The 21926-nt window shown below is 40.9% G+C and overlaps 3 protein-coding genes and 1 long non-coding RNA gene across 7 annotated transcripts in view; all 4 read right to left on the bottom strand.

Annotated features, from left to right (window-relative positions):
- The window catches only part of LOC118409405, an 18111-nt gene extending 15165 nt beyond the window's left edge, over positions 1–2946 (bottom strand). For all 3 annotated transcript variants that reach the window (XM_035810412.1, XM_035810413.1, XM_035810414.1), the window contains exons 1-2: positions 2682–2946; positions 1064–1193 (exon numbers count right to left, since the gene is read on the bottom strand). In XM_035810412.1, coding sequence (XP_035666305.1) covers positions 1064–1180 — 117 coding nt within the window. In that variant the 5' untranslated portion in view covers positions 1181–1193; positions 2682–2946. The remainder of the gene's footprint in view (positions 1–1063; positions 1194–2681) is intronic.
- A 1559-nt stretch (positions 2947–4505) lies between these two features.
- Positions 4506–8571, bottom strand: LOC118409411 (probable vesicular glutamate transporter eat-4). The gene is made up of 8 exons (XM_035810426.1): positions 8478–8571; positions 8127–8248; positions 7713–7865; positions 7333–7462; positions 6786–6899; positions 6285–6415; positions 5732–5853; positions 4506–5334 (listed from the first exon to the last, which is right to left on the bottom strand). Exons 1-8 carry the CDS (start codon positions 8497–8499, stop codon positions 5283–5285), a joined length of 846 nt encoding a protein of 281 aa, XP_035666319.1. The 5' UTR covers positions 8500–8571; the 3' UTR covers positions 4506–5282.
- Positions 8572–8955: 384 nt separating this feature from the next.
- Positions 8956–15466, bottom strand: LOC118409410. 2 transcript variants are annotated; one of them, XM_035810423.1, is made up of 7 exons: positions 15213–15461; positions 13796–13924; positions 11116–11130; positions 10003–10413; positions 9559–9674; positions 9252–9384; positions 8956–9070 (listed from the first exon to the last, which is right to left on the bottom strand). In XM_035810423.1, exons 2-7 carry the CDS (start codon positions 13910–13912, stop codon positions 8975–8977), a joined length of 888 nt encoding a protein of 295 aa, XP_035666316.1. In that variant the 5' UTR covers positions 13913–13924; positions 15213–15461; the 3' UTR covers positions 8956–8974. The 2 variants fall into 2 exon arrangements, with proteins under 2 accessions (XP_035666316.1, XP_035666318.1); XM_035810425.1 differs by lacking the exon at positions 11116–11130 and having other exon boundaries at positions 15213–15466.
- A 2116-nt stretch (positions 15467–17582) lies between these two features.
- On the bottom strand, positions 17583–21487 carry LOC118409974. The gene is made up of 3 exons (XR_004830509.1): positions 21157–21487; positions 19571–19626; positions 17583–17995 (listed from the first exon to the last, which is right to left on the bottom strand). It is a non-coding gene; the product is annotated as an uncharacterized LOC118409974 (long non-coding RNA).
- Positions 21488–21926: the final 439 nt, after the last annotated feature.

The following is a 21926-nucleotide window of genomic DNA, read 5'->3' as shown; positions in this document are numbered from 1 at the left end:
GGTTATGGAGTGACCCCTGTGCGGTGAACCTAAAGTTATCTGTGCCTCCTGACTGAGCCTTATATATGAGTTATAAATATTATTGTTTTCATGATTTTCATTTCGATCCCACTGTCCTATTTTGTTGGACTACCCTGGTTTCCTCACCTAAAATCCCCGAAATCATGCTTTCAGCGAGGTGTCAAATTCGCCCAAGGGTATATTCCTAGTGATGTAGTTGATAAGGTTGGGTAGGAGAGACTCCATTAGTATTCCATATGCTGTCATCCAAACATTGCAGGATTTGAATTCAGGATCAGATCCAATTTAACTATTCAATGAAAATATTACGACAGAAGAAATAAAAGAAGGTTTTGTCCCACACGTGAAAACTATCATTCAATATTGAATCGTTCGGCATCAATTGCCACATGTCAGATTTAACCTCTATTAACAGGCTACAATATGTTTAACCTTTTTATGTTAGTGCTTCTAATTTTGAGTCTGGTCATGTCTTGCGCCTTAGTTTTAAAATACTTCAATTATCTATTTTACCGATAGACATGGTTTAAACGTTATGGTTTTATAACACGCATATATCACCTTCATAGGACCATCAACATGCTCCATGTATAGAGGGAAGAGGTGTGGCATAATGAAATTCAAATCTATATGTTATAATCAAATTGTTAAAAAAAAGATTAATATAAAGCCATATACTCTTATAGTATCCATATACTTTTATAGTAGATGTGTAAACTACTATTACTCCATGTTCACATGATATGCAACTTGTTTTCATTGTTTAAGAATAAAATGATTGGCCTTTGTGAGAAATGCGTCCATGATCGGTCCATCAAACATCAGGTTACCACTTCATGATTTAGGAACGACTTCTGTACCTATAAAATTGGAATAAAGGGTTTCGTGTTGTACCTTTTCTCTGGTACGTTGTTGAAAGTAGCTACATGTAGCTGGAACGGCATCGGCCAAATATAACACATATCGTTGACACCAAATCTAAGAAGTCCAAAAGGTATACCTAAAACCATGGGACAGATATCATGTTTGTGTTAGTACGTACCCATTTGGTCACTGCTTCTGACAGACCCAGCTGTATGCTGGGATACAGGCCTCCTGCGATGAAAAAGCTGACCATAAGAAGGGAGTACACCAGCAGACGTTTTGGTGGGCTCCCCATGCTGATGTCTGGTCTGTAAGTCACAAACACAACATCTAATAAGACAGGGAAGGTGTTGAATTCAACAACAGGCAATATGGTTTTTACCTTTTTTCACGAATTTACCATAAGATATGCTGCTCAATAATCAGATTATCATTTTTTAATTTGATGCAATATCAACATTAAATTTATGACAAACCGATTAATATATAACAGTCACACTGATTATTACATTTCTCTCGATAAACACACCATGGTTATTTTCAATCATATTAACATATTTGAAAACCTATATTATGAAAACCTATTAAGGTTCAAAGAGGAAGACCACAATAGCCATCTTTCGATCACCGTAATTTGTTGTAATCACAATGTCTTGAATCTGTTGTTATACACCTGAACCGTTCTTTATCCATTAGAAATATTATTCATAAAATTATACTGTATGTCATGGAAGAAACTGCCTGTCTGTCATGACACAGGAGTCGTTAATACCCCAATGAAAATTCTAATGTTGATTGCAGTGTAACATAGACGCTCATAATTCCACCGGGTGTCATAATCAGCTGGTCATAATACTGCCACATACAAAAAAATCGTGTCTTCTCATGCTTTTCCTGCATATCTGAAGTCAGCAATACTGATGTTTTATTGTCACATTCCTTTAGATAATATAACTTTAAATCAGTCTAAATGTTGAATTATGAGAGTTGATGTTAACTGTTTGTTTGCAAAAATTGTTCCAATTCGAAATTTTGTGCAGCAAAAGTTTCTCCTCAATCATGTCAACAATCTTTGCGGTTCCATCCTTAGCATGGGTTTGGTTTTAGAGCAGGGAAAGATCGCGTGTACCTTCTTGTATATGATATAATAATGTCAATATAAAATAAAGGAGCCCTGGTTTATTTGAAAAGAGATATATGATAACCACGTGCTCTTCTTGTCATTGTAGCGCTAAACTTGTAGCGCCAAAGTTACTTTTACATGAGGATCTTTTCGCTGATCAAATGTCCCTTCATTTTCCTAACGCACTGATGCTATGAACAGACCGTCCAAGGATTTGCTATGAACGTCAGTGTATCGACAATTGTCATCACTTTGTCCAGGTGTTTCACCATTTATTCACTACTATCAGATCGCAGTTAACCACGCCCCCAAGATAGATATGCTAGTTTGAAAACAACTTTCACCTTTTTGCTTCTTAGGTACCGTATATGATTACGAATGTATCAAATATGTTTGTTGCCCTTGATGCCCCTACTTCAATGTGAAAAAAAATACTATACAGCTTTTTCAATGTAAGGTTTTGTCCAATTACTCTTTTAATGACTTCGTGGGTTCAACCAATTAACACATGTGGGAAATTTCACAGGTTGAAAACAACAAAGAGAAAAACAAACAGCAAGAGCCAAAGACAGCGTTTGTTGACTTTTATCCTTAATTGGACAATGTAGTTAGGGATACAAGCACCAATACAGCCATCCATCTACAAAGATATCTTTATAAACAGATTTCTTACCTGTAGTGTCACCTGCCTAAGGCGGAACGTGAGTCCAATCACCAAACTGCCTCTTTCCTCCCTTTTCTTCTCGAACCTTCACAGAATTACACTTTTTCCCAAGCTGCCTACATCTACGTCATTCTTGACTGATAGTCCTCTCCGATAGAGAGTGATATGGAGAAGATACTAGCCAGAAAAAGACGATACTGCAACTCTCTGATGGTGCCTATCGTCTCACCAGTCCGCCATTTTCTTCAGGACAGAATGTGGTCGGTCCTGTTTAGACGGGTTGTCCCATAGGCCATACGCTTTCACTGGCGAAGTGACGACTTACCGGGGAGGTCACTAAGAACCGGCAGTATCTCCAAGCTAGTAAACACCATCGTGTACTCTGAAACTCTTCATTAGAAATATGGACGCAAAGTGTCATTACCCCAAAAAAAGTTATGTTGGAATGTGTTCTGTTTGACAAGCTGAATGTTTCCTTTATTTCTGTGAATCGAAAATCTTAGTGCATGTCTTTTTTTCTCAATTGTTTGACCTTCTGTATCGCTTTCTGAAACTATTATAATTCAGTGATGTCAAACCTATATATGGGCCCGCACCCGGAATACTCTACATTTTCTTTGTAATCTCGTTACAGACATCTGAAGGTACATGACTTACAGGCTGCAAGAATATTTGTTCCAAAAGAGTTTTAGCTACAAGTTTCCAAAACGATCACAGCCCCACTTTATGAAATGATAATCGGGTCATACAGACCAGAAGACGATGTTTCCATGCGAATAGGAATCGGTGATGCCAAAGGCTATACTTTATCAACATTCCATTACCTTAGACAGCCACGCGTTCAAACATGGGTCGTTTGGCGAGAACTAAACCGTCAGAGACAAAAATATCTTATAAAAGCAACCCAGGTTGCTTCTAACTGAACAGCCAACAACTGTAAAATCGAGCAAATGGGTGTGGAAGGTATTGTGTTCGGTAAACAGGTCGTCGGCAAAGTTTTGTTCCACTTGACCACAATACACATTTACAGAAAAGATCTTTAACTAATTTGGTAGTATATACCTCTCTAGTGTGAATTATATTGCATGTTAAAGCTAGCAGAGGAGTTGTACACATACAGCTGGTGTTTGAAGGCATCTCCAATTAAACAAGTAACGAACTTGCCTAACCAGTTTACGAGTTGATCAGTATGTATTACACATAGCCGTTCTCGGCACTGCCGGTCATGACCTGAAATCCCCCCGTCTGTGGTTTATTACAATGTCACACCTGTGTGTACTATACAATCAATCCCGAGCTCATGATGTAAAAAAAGGGCGTTTGACCAAATAACCAAATTATTGATGGCTGTTTAGTCATGCTGTCGTTATTATCGAGTGTCGCCATCTTGCAGGATATTGCCCTTTGACCTGGCAGTTTGAGACAGTGTTTTGATCATCTTCATATCGTTAGTGTGTTCTGGCTGTCTCACCTGAAAGCACGTCAGGCAACATTGTCATTTTCCAACAATACAACACTACAATTTCCACGATACTTATTAATTACGTTCACGGTTGATTTCGAAATGCAAGAACAGCTCTCTTGTCAAGGAACACACGACCCATCGGTTCCCCCCATCGTTTATGCAACACTCATCGAAATCGCCAGGAGGCATGGCTACGACAGTATTATTTTTTCTCTTCTAGATGGGAGTGGGTTATTTTCTGGAATAATTGACACCAACAAAACTGCTGAATACCTTTACCTGTCCTATACGTAGCGTTTTGTAAAGTTTCAGGAAGGATGATAAACGCTCTATAAGTGACAAAAGGCAAACAATGCTATCATCGGTCACAAGATACATTATGCACTTTTTATTTGAAGCACACTGGTCCAAGATATTTCTGTTCCGCACTGCTTTGCACCGGTACACTTACAAGAAACTACATCCAAGCACCGAATGTTGGAAACATAAATAATCATCGTCCGCGATGGTAAGGAAATCGACCTCATAATACAAAACTGAATGTGCTACGCTGCTTGAGCGGCATATAGTCTATATAATATTACATATAGTCTATGTTACCAATGACATGGCAGTTCTTGGATTTTACTCTGAAACTTACTAATCTGATTCGGCGATGTTTCCATTTTACGTTCAAAGGAAAGTATCAAAATCCATGCGGAGCTATGAATAAAATATGCTAGTAGTACATGAACCGTAAAATCCATCATCAAACACCGTCAAATTAATGCTTTTTATATATGCACCAGAAGCACCTAAACTGTCTTGTAAAATTCAAAGATAGCTAATACGTCGTCTTATCATTGGCAGTTCCCTATAATAATCTTGATGTTAAAAACCTCTCTATAGAGGCAAATCCGTACTTGGGATAGCTGATAGGTTTTACTCGGGCTAGTTGCTGTAAACTGTTATTGCTGATTCAGTGAAATTAAATCCTTGACCCTGACATGTAAGTCAGTAATTCCCCTCTGAATGTTGAGTCACAGTTACAATACTCTATAAATAATGATGGTAGCAGAGGATAATCTTCAAGCGTGTGTATCCACTGTTGATTAGGTGGTTGTGTTAGCCAGTTGTCGAGAAGGAAGCGAAACATGTGGTCAGCTTTAGCGACGTTTCAGCCACTTGGGAAGCTTTGGTTTCTTGAATTCCCATCCCCTGTTGAGAGAGAAAATGTTGGTTAAAACTCACAACTTCTTTGTCACTTATGATTATCATAGTGCCACTTCTTACTTCATCTAACTTGTAGTTAGAGATCAAATACCAAATTGGTTTTGTATCAAAGATACCGAAAACAAATGAATGCGTGGCTGAAGATAATAACAGCAAACAAAGTGCAGGAAACATAACTCCCACCAGGTTTGAATGTGTAGAATTTGGCAAACATGTGGTGAATACTTGGCCAGGAGAGGCAGCGTGCAGTTAGAGTAAGATTTTCCCTTGTGCGAAATGTGTGGCAAATGAGAGCCTATGATGGCAAAATTCCCATGGCAAATAATTCTCCCAGCCAGTGTGGTTACTGTGATAGACACTACCAGAAATAGACAACACTTACTTGAAGATCTCGCCCTCGCCTGTTACAGCGCCGTAGATCATCGGGGCGACGCCCATGACCACGGCTGTAACGATGTGGACTGTTCGCCAGCCGGACACAGCCTCCACTTGTCTTTTCGCCGACTGATGGCAGAGAAAGTTTTAAAATGTTATGCAAGGCATTTGTCAACAATTTTTGTCTATATCCTATCATTTTCTTTGCTTTATTCTTTACCACACGAAGTACACATTACGTTATGAGGGGGATAACAACACGTTTCATACTGATTTTTACACGGCAGCAGCGACACCTATAGTTGCAGTGCAAAGTAGAACTAGTCTACATTGTCCATGAGGAAGGTAACAAAAAATCATCGAAACTTCGGCTATGGCTATTCTTTGATTGTGTATAAAGAACTTTGTTAATCCGTTAAGTACAGCTTGTCGTTCCTGATACCATTTGACAGACAAAGTGATCGTTGGCAATGGGAACGTAACGTTGAAAAGACCACCGCTATCATGACAGACAACAGAAGAACCCAAGACTTTCATGTCCCTGCCATGTTGGTACTCACCCCGCCAGGGCCGCTGAGCCCCATCACAGCCACAGGGCTGACCAGGAACAGCGCGGTGTTGATTGACACACCGATACCAACAACGATGCTGCTGTACCGGTCCGAGGCATCCAATGGCGTCACGCCGTAACCTGGATTCAATCAAAATTCAGGATTCAGTATGATTTTAGACATTTCTACTGCTTGTTAATATATCAGCCACTGCCTCCAAAGAAGAAGTCAAACCTCCCAGTAAACAATGTAGAATCATGTATATAGATAGCTGTATAGAATAGAAACTTCTTACTTTTTTTACTGTCTGTACCCTTGCAATTAGCCTTCGGGCATGAATTTGCAAATAAATTAATAAATTAATAAAAATATACAACAAAATTTTGAAGTGAGGAAATACGACTCACATACATGTACTAATAGCCAAAGTCTATCCACAAAAGCAATTCCGAAACAGATAACAAAGATGTACCGTTTTGTAAAATTGAACATCTTTACAAAGATACCCACCTCCTCCCATGGCCATGCCGATCATCACCATGGACGCCACTGTCCCTCCATACGCGTAAGCCTGGCTCTTGGTGAAAGCCATCGCCATCACGAACGAGAATACGCAAGCACCGACTGGGAAAACAATATCAAACTTTTAGGAGAAGGATTATCTCGGAAAGCCATTATGTTCACAAGAAAGCCACGGGTAATCACACCCATCGTAAGACCATGGAGCGATCGTAAACAGAGGGCATTCTCGTGATAGTCGTGCATGTATGTATCGCACATGTACAACTCAGTTTTTTTGTTACGCAAAAGCCTATCATTGGATGAAAGTCGTACGACATAAAAAAATCTTACTAAGACCTACGACGAATGTGGCCTCGTCGTCAGACAAACATTCGCATCACCTGTTATTATATAATTAATGTACATCGCACGGAATGTTATGGACAGTTTTGAAGAGGTACTAGGTAGACGCCATTCCAACAAGTCGCATATTCATACTTTTGTCTTTACGTTTCCCCATCTCATGCACATAATGTTAATAAGATAACACACTCACCAAAACCAGTCACAGCTTTACGTGTGGTGGTCGTGCTGGCGCCCTTATAGATGGCGATGTCAGTTCCGGGCCCGGCTGCCAACATCCCTCCTGACATCACCAGGGGAAGCGTCCAGAGCAGCCAAGGTGACTGAAACGGTACAATCATTAGAATAACTACAATGACTGTAACAAAGTTACCAAGTCAAACCTCAGAATGCTTCCCAACTCGATTAGATAGCAGCTACCAATACAGTCGTGTATGTACAAACATATATAGGCTCTTTTCTAGGTCTGGCATGAGTTCAGCGATCTTATAATGATAATTTTGTTGCAAAATCAATCTGAAGTGGCTATTTTGGTACAAAGTACCAATTGACTAATGGCTACGTATGCAGTACCTTTCCGACGTCCAGAGCGACTTTCTCGGCGAAGTACTGCGGTGCGTGGTTCAACAGTACACTCATACCCCAGGCAAAACACAGGCCAGTAGCCAGGTATGATACCGTGTTCCGGTCTGTCAGAACTTCCTTCATCGGGATGTCACTTCCGTCCTGTTGGAAAAACATCAATCTGTGGTTCACCGAGCAATCGTTTTCAGAGATGGGCAGAGATATGTGATAACTTAGTGTACATAGGTTTTGATTCCTATTTGCCTGCTTGTTTTCCTGAGTGTCCTTAGCTATTTGAATGCATAAGATTGACTTTGACACTGACAGGAAGTTAGGTCAAAAGTCCCAGAAACTCATTTACTGTCTTTACTTTTCTGCTACATTCTGTAGTCGTGTGCGAGCCAGTGGGTAAAAGCATCATACCTGCGCCGTGTTCTTGCCGGAGTTGATGTCGTCCCTCTCTGACGTGTTGATGTTGTCGTCCAAACTCGGGTTGGGCTTCACAGAGAGAAGCCATACCAGCGACCAAATGATACCGAGTGGACCTGAGGGATTTGAGCGTAGTGCTTAGTGACAGGACACAATGTGTCGATATGGATATCATCTCGCTTCCCTTTTTGGGTAAATAGAAAAGAAAATTTCACGGGGTTCGAATTCGGTTTACTGAGAAAAGATAGGATGGAGGGATTCAAATATCAAGGACTTAAACATTGGCCCCAGAGAAATAACATAATAATGAAAAAACCAATACAAATATGACTATAGAACTCTTACCGTAAATGTAGAAAGCAGGCATATATCCATGGGCTTGTTTCAGGGCAGCACACGCAAACTGACCGGATAGCCTCCCTAGATAATACGCTATGAAGCCAAACATAAACTGTTAGTTCATTCTGGAGTTAAGTATCTTCCTTATATATACAAAGCCAATGTCTGTTAGCTGTTCTTCAACTGTTGCAGCTTGGACAGTATGGTAGCAGTAAGCCGTTACGGTCGTGCCGGTTCCTTCTGTCCTGTCACGCATTTGAAACGTCCCCACGACTTTGCTCTACCCTATTCTAGCTTCAGTTCGCCCTTCTGATCGAGCTGACTTTCCCGGCTTTCATTTTTCAATAGTCGGCTGCACAGACGACTGTTAAAGACTAGTATGCATCCTCAAGGCCTAACTCCTGACCACAGATTACCTTTTTCAGGACTACTAGTACATGTAACTCCCAACCATGGTCTGGAGAACGTTAGAAAACCTTGCAAGGTCGTGTAGGACATGGGTTTTACTTACTTGCTAGAGTGAGTGACACCATGGTACTTCTCTCGGACTTGGGAGCCCAACGATGGAGCACACCGTACGCCGCAGGGATGGTCACTCCCTGTCAGTCAGAAGAGTGTGTCAAACACGTTAAAACATTAGCCTTCAAATACCAAACGTGCATTGGATACAAAACCTCGACTAGGTCAATAAGATAATCATCATTTTTAAAGAATTTTCAAGCAGGCTAAACACTTTGAAATTGTCTTCCCGTACAATGTTTCAATCCAGTGACTGCTTACCTGGCAGCAGCCCTCTAGAAACATCATGACGGCCACAGACACATCCCCGGTGTGGGGGCTCCCCCGGAACGTCATGGGCAGGGGGACGAACAGGTGCACCAGACACGACACGAACATCATCGTGCCTAGGATTCTGGGTGAACAATGAAAAATTAGAATTACACATTGTTCACAGTTCTCGATAGTCTCATCATTTTCCTGCTGCCCTCAACTTGTCTAATGGTATTCAATAATGGTAGAAATCGAGGGCACATCACTAAATTTGCCAACATTATGCTTAATAAAGTCGTTATAGTTGAAAACTTACTTCACAGCTGACCCCTTGGCTGCCACAAAACCGCCCGGAAAGGCAAAGAAGATCTGACCAATGGGGAACATCAGATGATGCACTATACCCATTGCCTGCACCCAGTCTCCGTCATCCTGCACACGGGGATTTAATCATTGTCAGTATTGTTTCAAACAGCAAGCGAACAACCTTGGATACTTCAACCAGTTCAGACAAGGAATAGCATGATCACTTTCACTTTACTTCGGTCAATATTGACTAGGGCAAACTCCTACTTGAGATCAGTCCTGCAGCTTCAGCTGTGGTTATACAGTCCTATATGAGAATGACACACAAGTCTGACTTAGGCTTCAGAAGACGAGGTAAGATGAAATTTTACAAAGGTACGTACTGACATTGCCTGCTATCAAGATTCATTATTGTCAACTTATACTTGTAGGTAATATTTCAAAATAACGCTACCTGTTTCTTAACTCTCTCATTTAGCTCTTCCTCGATTTCTTCTTCTGACCTCGTCAGGAGGGATTCTCTCAGAAACTGGTGCAACGCGTTTTCTGAGTCCTGCATGGCTTGAACGACAGCATAGCCGATGCCCTTCTCTTCTCTGGTGTCCATCTTAGATGACGGCTCCTCGCCCTCCTGGTTGATTCTCTTCTCGTGCTTGTCTGATGTTTCGGCTGCATGGCTTTGGACATGGTGTTTCTTATGTTTGGTTGACCTTTTAGATATCCTGGAATCTGGTCCGAGCTCCGTCTCAAGAAATGCCCGGATGAAGTTTATGTACCATGGCGTCTTCTCTGTTTCACCCCTCTGCTCGTGCACGGAAGGAGATGGGATTTCTCCCCGACTGCTTGGTGTTTCCTCTCCGATTTCCTTCAACGGAAAATCCTACTTTTTAACATCTTTAGCATACATGCTTTAATACAATAACAAAAAAAGTGTTCATCCATTCTTTACTTTGATATTTCTATCTTTTTCACTTCAAAGTTAAACCCGTCAAAATTGTTTGCTATCTTTAAATCAGAACATGATTCTGTTCCTATACTCAAAACAGTTTGGGCATTACCAAGTTAATTTCTTGCTAAATAAGGGTCACGTATTAATCAAGGTGAAGCTAAACGTTAGGTAAGTGGGTATAAAGGGTGACTGATAATCTATTGTTAGCCTTTATGTTCACCGACACAGCAATATCTTAACACAATTGTTAAAGGGTTTGGTAAGAACGGGGGGTAAAGTACAACCAGGAACACATGGGTCACAGGTTAGGAAACCAACCATGAGTTTTGGGCAGGGTTAAGGTCATTATTTTGGGTTCTATTTAACGATAAATATTCAACCAAGATCTCGACTTCATGTCGTAAAGATGTGCATTGTGCTGCATGAGAGAGTAGTAGTGTTGATTAAAGCGGCAATTGTGACAATGATAAGCAGCAATGGTCTGTGTTTAACGAGAGGAGGAGAGGAAGATATTAGTCACTTGTCCTTCATATAAAACGTTATATTCAACCTTACCTTTACTTGGCACATGTCAATAAGAATCACCACCACTACGGTAAGACTACACTACATACTTACCTTGGAGGACGGAGCCTGGTGGTGAGGGACGTAGTGAGGACAACATCGTTGGTACACAAGTCACCGGTAGAGAGCATCGTCAAGAAATACAAGAGGAAGAATCAAGAGACACAGGGTGAACGCTAGCAGCTGGTGTGAAAGAAGGTAAAGCTCGTACCAAGCAAACGTATTTGTGGTTATGCATTTTGTTGAATGTTTAGCCAAAAGTAAAGTAAAGATTGAGTTGGTCGGCCGTTTCCAGTAGTCACTTTCTTTGTTATGTGATTTGAATAAGGAATATATCTTTTTTTAGAAAATACGGTTAAAACGTCTGTAACAAACCACATGGAGATCATCATGGTACGTATACTTTTCATTTTTTTTGCATTATTTACATGTTTTTACAAAAGGCACATCAGCAAGCATAAGGGTGATTTATTGGCATCACAGGAGAGGTAACCACATGTACATCTCATCGATGCTGACAGTTGTATTCAAAAGATTGAATTGCCAGAAGAGAAGTTGATGATCCAATGTAAAGTAAGGTCGACAAAATGTGGTCGACGGAACATTGAGACTGATATCAACAGAGAACGGAATAGTAACGAGTATATGTAAGTTTACGTTATTTCGGAGTTTAATTATGATTTCACTGTTGACTACAGAACATGTTTTGTACACAGTTTGGTTTTACTAACGAAGTTGCTTTCTGAAGTTGTTTCCATTTGTGTCAATAGTAAAAACTCTCTTGCCAAATAGTTTTTCTCTGTCCCTGCCAATATTGAGTGACGTAAAGAGTATTGCCCTAGGCAGAAATACACACATGTTCGAAAAAATGCAAAACACTCATTATCTAAACATCAGCCCAAGAGAGCATGCTTATTAGTAGTTCTTTGCCATGACATCACATGTATTTTGATCAGATAAGTAACCATTAACTAAAAGTTGGACGTTATTTGGGATGTTTGCACCATATGCGGTAGAGAAAGGAGGACATGGCTGCAGGTACCCCCGGGGAAATTTGTTATGTCAGCTTATTTCAACATCTCGAAAGGTTCAGTTTGCATTTGTGAGAAGTTTTTTTTTTTTTTAACTGTTTAATTCACAATAAGATACATCGGTGTAGATATGTTTTTGTTACTTGATCGAACCTGTGGTACTGTTTAGACGTCTTATTCAATAATTAGTCCCTTGACTCCCTTGTCATTGTGTGACGAAGCTTCCCTGATGAGGCGATTTCATCCTTGGATAGACAAGAAATCAGTTCTCCATGAAAGGACTTTTGTTGTTATAAGTAGCCGGACGAGGGACACTCTCAAAACAATGTCAGCTTGTCGCTCGAGGCAGTCAGTTGGGGATTTTTGCTTTCACTGACACACGTACTGAGACCAGCGAGATAAAAGAAAACTTTGAAAACCATCTCTACTGCCTAGAATATTAAAACGACTGACAGAAATATGAGATTATCACCACTTTCACAGTTTGAGGTGTATACGTTTAATACTCGTTAACCTCTGGTCGTCTGATCCGCAGGCTATAGCATACCCTAGCTTGACCCTTCGTCTCAGCCACAGCTCAAATGGGTACTATATTTACATAGTGAATCTTTAGATTGATATAGAGCGTCCAAACTGGCTTTTCACATTTGCAACGTTGGCAAACTTGTGCAAATCCAATCACATTCAATAGATTAAATTCTCTCTGTAAGTCTGATTTTTGCCTGGATTGCTTTTCCCGCCCAATCTATTGTTTGAATGCTTCCAACGATGTGCCAAAGTTGCCGTAGGGTACATACCGAGCGACATGACTGATGCCCCGTGACAATACCTGCTCAGAGCTACAGAGAATTTTGCACACCTAAGAAGAACCATCTGCTCTGCAAACATTGCCATGCTTAGGCCTTAGTCATTCAAAACCCTTTGAATTCCATGTGCTAACTTGTAATGAAAACAAACAAACTAATACAGATAAATTGAAGTTCCATTTCTGTACATTGAATGCATGCAAAACAGAGTTATGAATTCGCCTTAGAATAGAAATATTTCCAATTTGGCCCAAGCCAGCCATTTATTGCACATATATGTATATTTGACCGAAAGATTGCATCAAAGAAGTTCTAAGCAAATGTGACACTTGAGTAGCACATCATCGTCAATTCTTCATCGTTAAATACCGGTTCTATCACATTACAAATTACAATTTCAAAGCTAACGCACATGGATCGTAAAACTATTTGGGGTGTTGCAGTGTGATTCTCAAGTTGTGCTTCAGATACTGGCCTTTTATTTATTTGTTCGTTTGCATCTTCCTTGTACATGTGCCTACAAATACGTGGGCCCGAAAAATTACTTTGAAGCAGAGCTGTCAGATGTAATCAATCACGTGATTGGCCCCAGTACGGATGAAAAGCTCAACCTTGAGTGTTTTAGAATGATGTGATATACACGGACAACAATCATTGGAAGGTATACCAGCTACTTTGACTTCACAAGACATCATTTATCGCTGGCTCTCATCACTGATTGAGCATGAGCTTTGTGCGGTCTTGACTTCGAAACAAATTCAAAAGTTCATTTATGAAACCAGAAAAAAATCCATAAATCTTTTCATATATTCGATTCCTTGAAGGATCCGAGGTAATATCGATAAAGACACAGCACCATGGTATGATGTTCTGGAGTGAGTGTGTGTAACTACGTACCCATTTGGTCACCGCTTCAGACAAGCCCAGTTGCATGCTGGGATACAGCCCCCCTGATATGAAGAAGCTGGCCAGGAGGAGGGAGTACACCAGCAGACGTTTGGGAGGGCTCCTCATCTTTACAGGGCCCTGCAAACAAGCCGCGCCAACGGGAAACTACAGTTAATTCATGTCATTAGATGTTCATCTCTGTCGGCTGGCGATATGTCAAATAAAGCTTTCCATATATTGTTGTCATACAATTCGCATACTGCATGACATCTGTCTTCATCTATGTCAATCCATTAAACGAGAAGAAGCCGAACTTTTGTATTAGACAAGATTTGTGATTTGTGATATGTATATATGTTTTGACTTGTTGTGACCTGTACTTAGCTTGGTTGGGCAAAACTGTACAATAAAGGTCTTCATTCATTCATTAACTTTTGGATGGCGGGTGCACTCTTCTTAAATATGTTTAACCCTTGACACTTTTCACTGGAAGATGCGACCACCAAGCGACCAATTGTGATGAGCGACCAGAAATTTTACAGGTCACTCCACGAATCCCAAAGATATATTTTTTCAACGTTCGGGGTTTTGTTGCTTTGAACCATCGTGCATCATAATGCAATCATAAATTCAAGGTTCACACAAAATGAAACCGAATGTTGGTCGCTCAACAATTGCCGTCAAGTGGAAAGGGGGTATGTTTATGAAATCTAAACGCTTGTTGCTGCACAGAACTTGAAATCATGATGCCCATTCCATTTATCATACACAATGAGTTGGAAGTTGCTGGTCTGTAAGATTGGCGAAAGAAAAATCCATTTAACTTTCTGAACAACCGACACACGTGTCACAGTTCGAACGTACTTTCTGAACCATAAACAATGGAAACGACAAGTAAACAGGCACATTCTTGTTCTGTCCGTACTACAACTGTTTATATATTCTAGCGTGCTGTAATTACAATGAGATCTAAGTTCTTCTAACTGGTCTTGTTCATCCATTGAATATTTCACCATCGCTGGGTCACAATATGTCTACCATCCCAAGCATGTGTATTGTGCGCGATGTCAATTATTCTAGGAACTGTGATCATCAAATAGTTCAGTTATTCCAAAGTGATCACCATGGTTACATATATTACATTTTTCTTTTGAAACAAACTTTTGACTGACTTATCTATAGTGGCTGTTTTGCCATTGTGAACCACAGTATTCTAGAAGACAAAGACACGCCCCCAAATCGCATGCGTGCTTGAGCAACTTTCACCTTCGGTAGAAGTATGTCTGGAACGTGCCACAAACGCGTTAACCTTTCCTCACTGTAGAACACAATGAGGTATTTTTCCATGTTTTTAGCTAGTGTAATCAATAACACCGTGATGAAAATTCTCAGAGGGCTGCAGCTGTAAACTGAAATTTCTACTTACCTCTGATTCTACTTGCCTCGAGCAAAACGAGTACTCGCCCCAAAATGTCTTTTTCTTCTGGTCGGATCTTACAAACGACTTTCTACAACTTTCCAAAGTCTAAATCATGCTTGCATGCTATTATCTTCAAGAAGATGGTGACTCAGACAAGATGTATTCCCCAAGAAGACAGACGATACTGCAGCCCTTCTGGATGCCTATCGCCTCACAGCTCCGCCATTTTCCTCAGAACAAAAGTGGTCGAGTCAGGTCTGACGGGGTTCTCGACGCTTACACAGGCGGGGTGATGACCTCCCGGGGGGATCACTATAAACTAGAGGTGTTTGTGTCACCTGGCACACTAAGTGGAACACTACAACACATGTTACATTATGAGCTTGTCGTGCGTCCTATCCCTTCTACAGATAAGCATATTTACATGAGCCACCTGCCAGAATATTTCAAAGTAAATGTTTCAATCATCTTGTGAATACACTTTCCCGATCCTTAAATGCTTTCTGCTGTTAACCCGAACGTCAGATGAAATCTTTCATATCTTGGTGGCAACTATATGATATCAATTGCACGTAGCGTACGCAAACAATTGCGATGATCCCGTCGAAAATAGTGATCGCCTTTTCCTCATGTCTTTTTTCTCCTTTCCAAAAACCTTCCAATTTGTTCTATTATTTTTTGATTGATCTATCATACATGTTTTTGTCTCTGTTTTAATGACTTCGGTACATATCCTAGTTCTTACTTTAGTATTCTATTTCATTAGAATTGCAACAACACACTTGGCTACACAGGTAGTGCTGTTGATTTGGGGTGCCATCAGTCGAACAGATAGATTCATTTGCATTAGTCACTATTGCTGCAGCTCACATTAACAAAAGTTCACGAGACGGACGGCTGAGAATGCTGTCCCCGCAGCGTTCTAATCACACTGACCTGGCGTGTGTTGATACAGACTTCTACTTGATTTGATATGTATGGTGTTGGATTCTAGATTTCTCCCATCCCGAACCATGATGTTTTCTCTGGTTAAACACCAGCAAACTGTAGTCATTTTGTTGCTTTTACCATCACCTCATGTGACATGTTGTTCCAGATATTCATGATTTATTGCCAAAGGCCGTTTCACGCCTGCCATGCCCTGGTTATGTAGTCTATACTGTCACAGTGTGAACACTATAAACAGTGGCGCGAAAGTAAGAGGGATGATTTGAGGACATCAACTCTTCTGAAAGTAATCCAAGTTGATTTGGATGATTAACATATCACACTCCCATACTTCATGCCAAAAGCAGATTTCAATATATCTTTCTTTAAATGTTAGAACTCTCGTGATGCAAAAATAGATAGATACACGAATGATTGCCTTGTTGTTAGAAAAGACACTGAAACTCACGATTAGTTTCACCTGATTGTAACACGAACTAGGGATATCATGGGTGCAAGAATTCTTTTCTTGTATCCCTATTTTGTAGTTTGGTACCATATTAGATTCCCTGTACTGACTCTTCAGTTCTTTACCAGCCTAAGCGTAGTTTTATTTCGGTTGACATCCTTGACCCTCGCCTCTACATCTGATCTTAAGATAATTCTCCATGATGGCAGAAGAAATGCGTAACATTATGTTCACTTGTATGCTTTTGAGACATGTAATCAACACTAACTTGTAGGCGCATGTATCCCTTCCGTCTAGTTTCAGCACGTTAGAGGTGATGATGTCAAACTACGTGTATCAATTTCAACATAATTTCCTGATTGCAAATAAATTGAAATTCCTTGTCTGATGGGTCGTGTCTTATTGCACACACTCACCGCCTTTTTGTGGAAGTGAATTTTTCAATAATCTATATGGAATATATTAACCTTCCTTTTATTTCATTAGTATGTCCCCCTGTGGTGCCGTCTTCGAATTACCATTGGGCTCTTGCACACATAACCACCGTAGACCGTCCTTGGTGCATCTGTACAGAAGATACAGTGTAGGATCAGGATGATAGGCTTCATACACTCACAATAAGTGTGGTGGGATATTAAACGTGCTCGAGTTATGGTCAAACACGGGACCTCTGGCTTTACGTCCCGTCTTAGAGGACGTTTCTAACCGAAGCTACATGTAACGTATGTGTACTCATTTTAACCTGAGTAGAGTCGTGGAATGTGTATAGAGTGTCTTTCTCAATGGATCAAAACGGGGATCTGCTAGGGATTCGAACCAAGAACCTTTGTATACTAAAGTCATCAACCCTAACCACAAGACCACCTTACCAACGTGTTTTACATTCAATGCACCCAAACACTTTACTACTTGTGCTGCATCTAGGTTTAGATGGAACGGTTCTTATGGTATATTAAAGACACCATCACAAAGTTGTGCCTCCTCTGGTTTATTCTACTCGCAGTAAACAGGTTTGCTCCGACATCGTTTCAATGATTACAAGTTGAACTATTCATGAATACTGCTTGATTCAGTCCATAAAATGAGGTCCAACTCATCTAGTCAGAAGGTTTTTAACGGCAGTTGATACCAAACGTCCGGTACAGATAGTACCATGTAATGATGCCGACGTTTTATCAAAGGTTCTGTCTATAATTGTGGGGATCTTCAGTGGTGGTTCCCTGAATGTTGAGTCGTGAGAGTGCAGCGCTCTTGTGTGTGGCTGTGTACACTGTGTCCGCTAATAAGAACAGTAACTGGCAAAGTTTTGAAGTAACGTTGTACATATGCATTAACTCTGTTTCTCGGCGTCTGTTGTCATACTTGAGGCAGCAAAGTGCACATCCTTGGGTATCTGTGAAGGAGAAGAGGAACACACATCACGTAAAGGTACTGAATCATCACCCGATTTCTTCAAAACGCCATTTATATTTTACAAATGGACAAAAACAAATGTGCAATCCATTGGAAGATATCTAAAGAGAATATCTAGAGAGAACAATGCATTATCTGTAAATTTGTCGTCCGCCTGTTTGATTATAACGCCGTGCGAGTATGAATGTATACTGAAGTCTATATTGTAGACTTGTGATAGAGTTGTCTTTGTCCCTCTAGTGTTCTACATGAGGAACATAGATCAGAAAAATGCATATAACTCGTCGGAAGTAGTCTATAGGCAAATGGTAGTAAAGTATGGGACCATGGTAAAGCAGTAGTTTTGTCAACAGCCCTTTTCATCATTGTCAGAATTGGAAAGATGAAGAAGGGATCATCACACTGATAGCTTTTCTGCCGTACTACTTCATTAGCTACCTCATAACATCGGGCACTTCGGGGAGGTACCTACGTAACCTCTGACGTCATATCCAAGATGGACATACGACATCCTGTGATACCAGTGATAAATGCTTTGTGAAGTCATGCATCACAATGTGAAGTTTGGTTTAGTCAACAAGAAAGTGGACGGTGTAGGCTAACTGTTACCTTTGGACCTTCAATGCAACCCCCCTAGATACGTCTAGGAAATGGACACCTGACAAAAATGTTTTGCACGAGGTCTTTGATCAGTGGTTTTTCATCTCTAATCCAATTTGTAGGGGGCCAGTTTGAGGAATTAGCCTATAGCCCTGGACTTGCAATAGGTAGCATGGCAAAGGCATTTCTTGTTGAGTGCCGCGCAGCATTCTAGCTCTCCATGGAACTACTCTTATGAGTGACCAAGGGTTTGAAACACGTTAGTGTTTGGAAGATATCGGTGCACAAAGCTATCGAGTTGAATTACTTAAGAACCTTACATCAAAACAACTTCCCAGCCCTGCCTTCCAGCCTTACCGTACACCACAGAACGTCAGTAACAGACCCTTTCAATTATGCAGTCCTAGACGCGTCTGATCAAAGCTGTATATAACTAGATTTTAAGTTTCCGTGAAAGCTCAAAATACAGTTATATCGAAGGGAAGATTCTACAATAAGGTTAAATGGGGCACTTAGCAGCCCTGCCTACCAGCCTTGCCGCACACCACAGAACGTCATCAGTCATTAACCCTTTAAAGTATACAGGCCTAGAAGCGTCTGATCAAAGCTATATGTAACTAGATTTTTAAGTTATCGGTAAGCTCATGATACAGTTATTCCGAAGGGAAAATTCTACAATAAGGTTGAACGGACCAATTACAACTAACAGATTTTAGTAGTGAGTATGTATGGCGGAGGAGAAAATGAAAGGAAACATACACCGACAGAAAAAGTAGAATGTTTGCCAAAAATATCAAACACACACATACATACATACATACATACAAAGAAAGAGAGAGAGAGGCAGAGAGAGGGAGAGGGAGAGAGAGAGAGTGGGGAGAGAGAGGGAGGGACTGAGGAGAGAGAGAGAGATACTACGTTTGCAGAATTCCAGAAAAGAAGTAAGATCACCCACCTTTAAAATTAAGACTTCAGTCTATCCAAATCTAGGCCACGCAAGGTTGGGACCATCTGGAGAGGGGAAAAAGAAAAGGTTACCAAGTATTCAAAATGTGTATATAGCATTTTTCTAGTTCGCTTTACCCAGTCCAGGGCCAAGAGACCAATTTTCGGCACTGAATTAAAATGGATGGATGTATTGGTGACAACGGCAGGGGATGGCGGTTAACGTTGGTTTTGAAGACGTGTGGGCTGTATACGATAGGGAAACTTGTTAAGGTGCACTCTCAGAGTCTCACTGAACTTGCGCCAAGCTTGCGTCACTGCGGGGTTCGTTCACTGCATCACTGTTTTGTTTTTTTCTCGGATTTTTTATAATCTAGATATTGCGTACAAGTATGACTTAAAGAAGACAAAGTACACAAAAAGTAAGAAAATTCATTCTTTATCTCTGAAATTCGTTAAGTATCTTTTGAACCCCGCAGTGACGCAAACTTGACGCAAGTGCAGTGAGAGTGCACTTTTAGGGAGATAGGTCCATAATTTTGCAATTCGTAGAAGCTGTTGCTGTAGAAGGACTTTCAGACTGGTATGTGTAAATGGTCCGAGCTAGAGAAAAACCTGACAGGACGCTTAAAATCTACGCTTAACCGATGGTAAGTGATCATCGGCCGTGAAAGGTGTAAGCAAAGTCCATCTTTTCTGTCATGACACGAGAAAGTTTCACATATTGATATGTGAGAGTATTTTCGCACTTTCCTGACTGTATTCTAATTTTCTTGAAAAAAAAAGAAGTCAAGCGTGCAACATGCTACAATATAAGATACGAAATCCTGGTCAATATATATGATGGAGAGTATATCGCGTAGCTTAACCTTAACCATTGGCCGGAAAAGGAGTAGTCTTGTCAACCGTGCTTTTCATCATTGTCAGAAAAGGAATGATGAAGAAAGGGTCATCACACTGATGCATCCGCACGGGACTACCACTTGACAAGACTATTTGCACGCCTCCCCTAAAAGCCACCAAAATGTACACAGCTTACTTATTGTGCAAGAAATATTGCGGTAATAGCAGGCCTTTGCAGTTTGGTCTCTTCTCGCAGAGAAGTAGCCTAACTGCCTACAAGGGAACTCAGGACCCATTTATCACGGTAGGTAGAAGCTAAAGGTCTTGTATGACGAAGTACCGATGTGTACAGGTTAAAAGGTTATCTCTTTACAGCCATGTACAGCGTTCGTCACGCGAAAGAAGTGTTTTCAGCACTGTTCAAAAGTATACCTGATTTGACCGCCAGTAACGTCTGTCACACTGAGTACAGTATTTGACAGTACTTTGCTGTCACACGTTACCCCAAGGCAACTAGAAATTAAAGAAAGGGAAGGAAAAGCAAAACTGTAGTCAAAGCAGAGATAAGTCTCCTCCTTTTTTGGCGTTATTTTACGCGTTTTATCGGGATTATCGTAATTTTCTCTTTTTGTCCGCCAGTCAAACTGACTAAAACATAGTCTTATCCCTATAAAAAAAAACGAAAAAGACGTCCTAAACAAGCAAGAATAGGAGTAAAGCGAAACAGTCCACAACAATGAGAAACGAACTCACTCCCTGTCCACGTCCCCTCTCCGATCCTGCTGCACTGGATGGGGAAACGTTCGCACAGTTTGGCCATCACCGACTTGGACATGCGCGGCCCTCCCGGAGGGGAGTTGTTCATGACCATCTCTAACATCGCGACGAACCGCCGCATGTCCTCCGCCTCGTCAGCCTGCAAGCTCGCCGCCAACAAACTCAGCACTACAAGACACAGCGTGGCTCGCAACATTCTTCAGGGTGTGTACTAGACGTGTGGTGGCGGATAGTGGTCGGGAGGATGGACTCGTCTTCTTTTATAGACCTCGTGGTGATCAGATGTAATCTATGCGCAGGGGAAGGGGATCATCCCTTGTACCCACGTCCCGCCCAGTTAATATTCAATCACTTACTTTGATGTAAACTGGCATTAAGACTGCGTACGCAATAACGTACACTTCCCAAGAAATAGGCCAAGGATTTTATGCAAATTTTATACGTGTGGGCATTAATTTACAAAAAAAAGTTTCCTCCCAGAGATGGCCAATATGACAAAAAAATGCAATTATACGTGGCACACCTTGAGTCTAACTTTGTGATATTAGGCTACCACACCAGTGTTAGTTTCTGTACATCCTGAATAGGGAACTAAAAGACTTGCTGCCTGTGATAGCATGTTTTGTCGCCTTCATTCTTGTTACAGGGTTCTTGGTCTCTATTTTGAAAGAAAAATGAGCATGTTTTTCCAACCTGGTTTTTCCCTGTCGCAGTAGAATTGGAGTTGCAATCTGCAGAGGATGTCA

This window comes from Branchiostoma floridae, chromosome 2 (genome assembly GCF_000003815.2).
Source record: "Branchiostoma floridae strain S238N-H82 chromosome 2, Bfl_VNyyK, whole genome shotgun sequence".
Taxonomy (NCBI): domain Eukaryota; kingdom Metazoa; phylum Chordata; class Leptocardii; order Amphioxiformes; family Branchiostomatidae; genus Branchiostoma; species Branchiostoma floridae.
The sequence above is the reverse complement of the archived record's forward strand: the minus strand, read 5'-3'. Positions and strand labels throughout refer to the sequence as shown.

Bases quoted from the DNA above. Each gene is read 5' to 3' on its own strand.
- LOC118409410 (XM_035810423.1), bottom strand. From the start codon at position 13,912: ATGAGGAGCCCTCCCAAACGTCTGCTGGTGTACTCCCTCCTCCTGGCC. The intron at 9,675-10,002 runs GTAGCGTTATTT...CCCCGTGTGCAG, and splicing joins ATGAGAGAGTTAAGAAACAG to GATGACGGAGACTGGGTGCA. The intron at 9,071-9,251 runs GTAAGCAGTCAC...TCTGACTGACAG, and splicing joins TTCTAGAGGGCTGCTGCCAG to GGAGTGACCATCCCTGCGGC.
- LOC118409411 (XM_035810426.1), bottom strand. From the start codon at position 8,499: ATGCCTGCTTTCTACATTTACG. The intron at 6,900-7,332 runs GTGAGTGTGTTA...TTGTTTTCCCAG, and splicing joins TAAAGCTGTGACTGGTTTTG to TCGGTGCTTGCGTATTCTCG. The intron at 5,854-6,284 runs GTGAGTACCAAC...CTCTGCCATCAG, and splicing joins GGCTCAGCGGCCCTGGCGGG to TCGGCGAAAAGACAAGTGGA.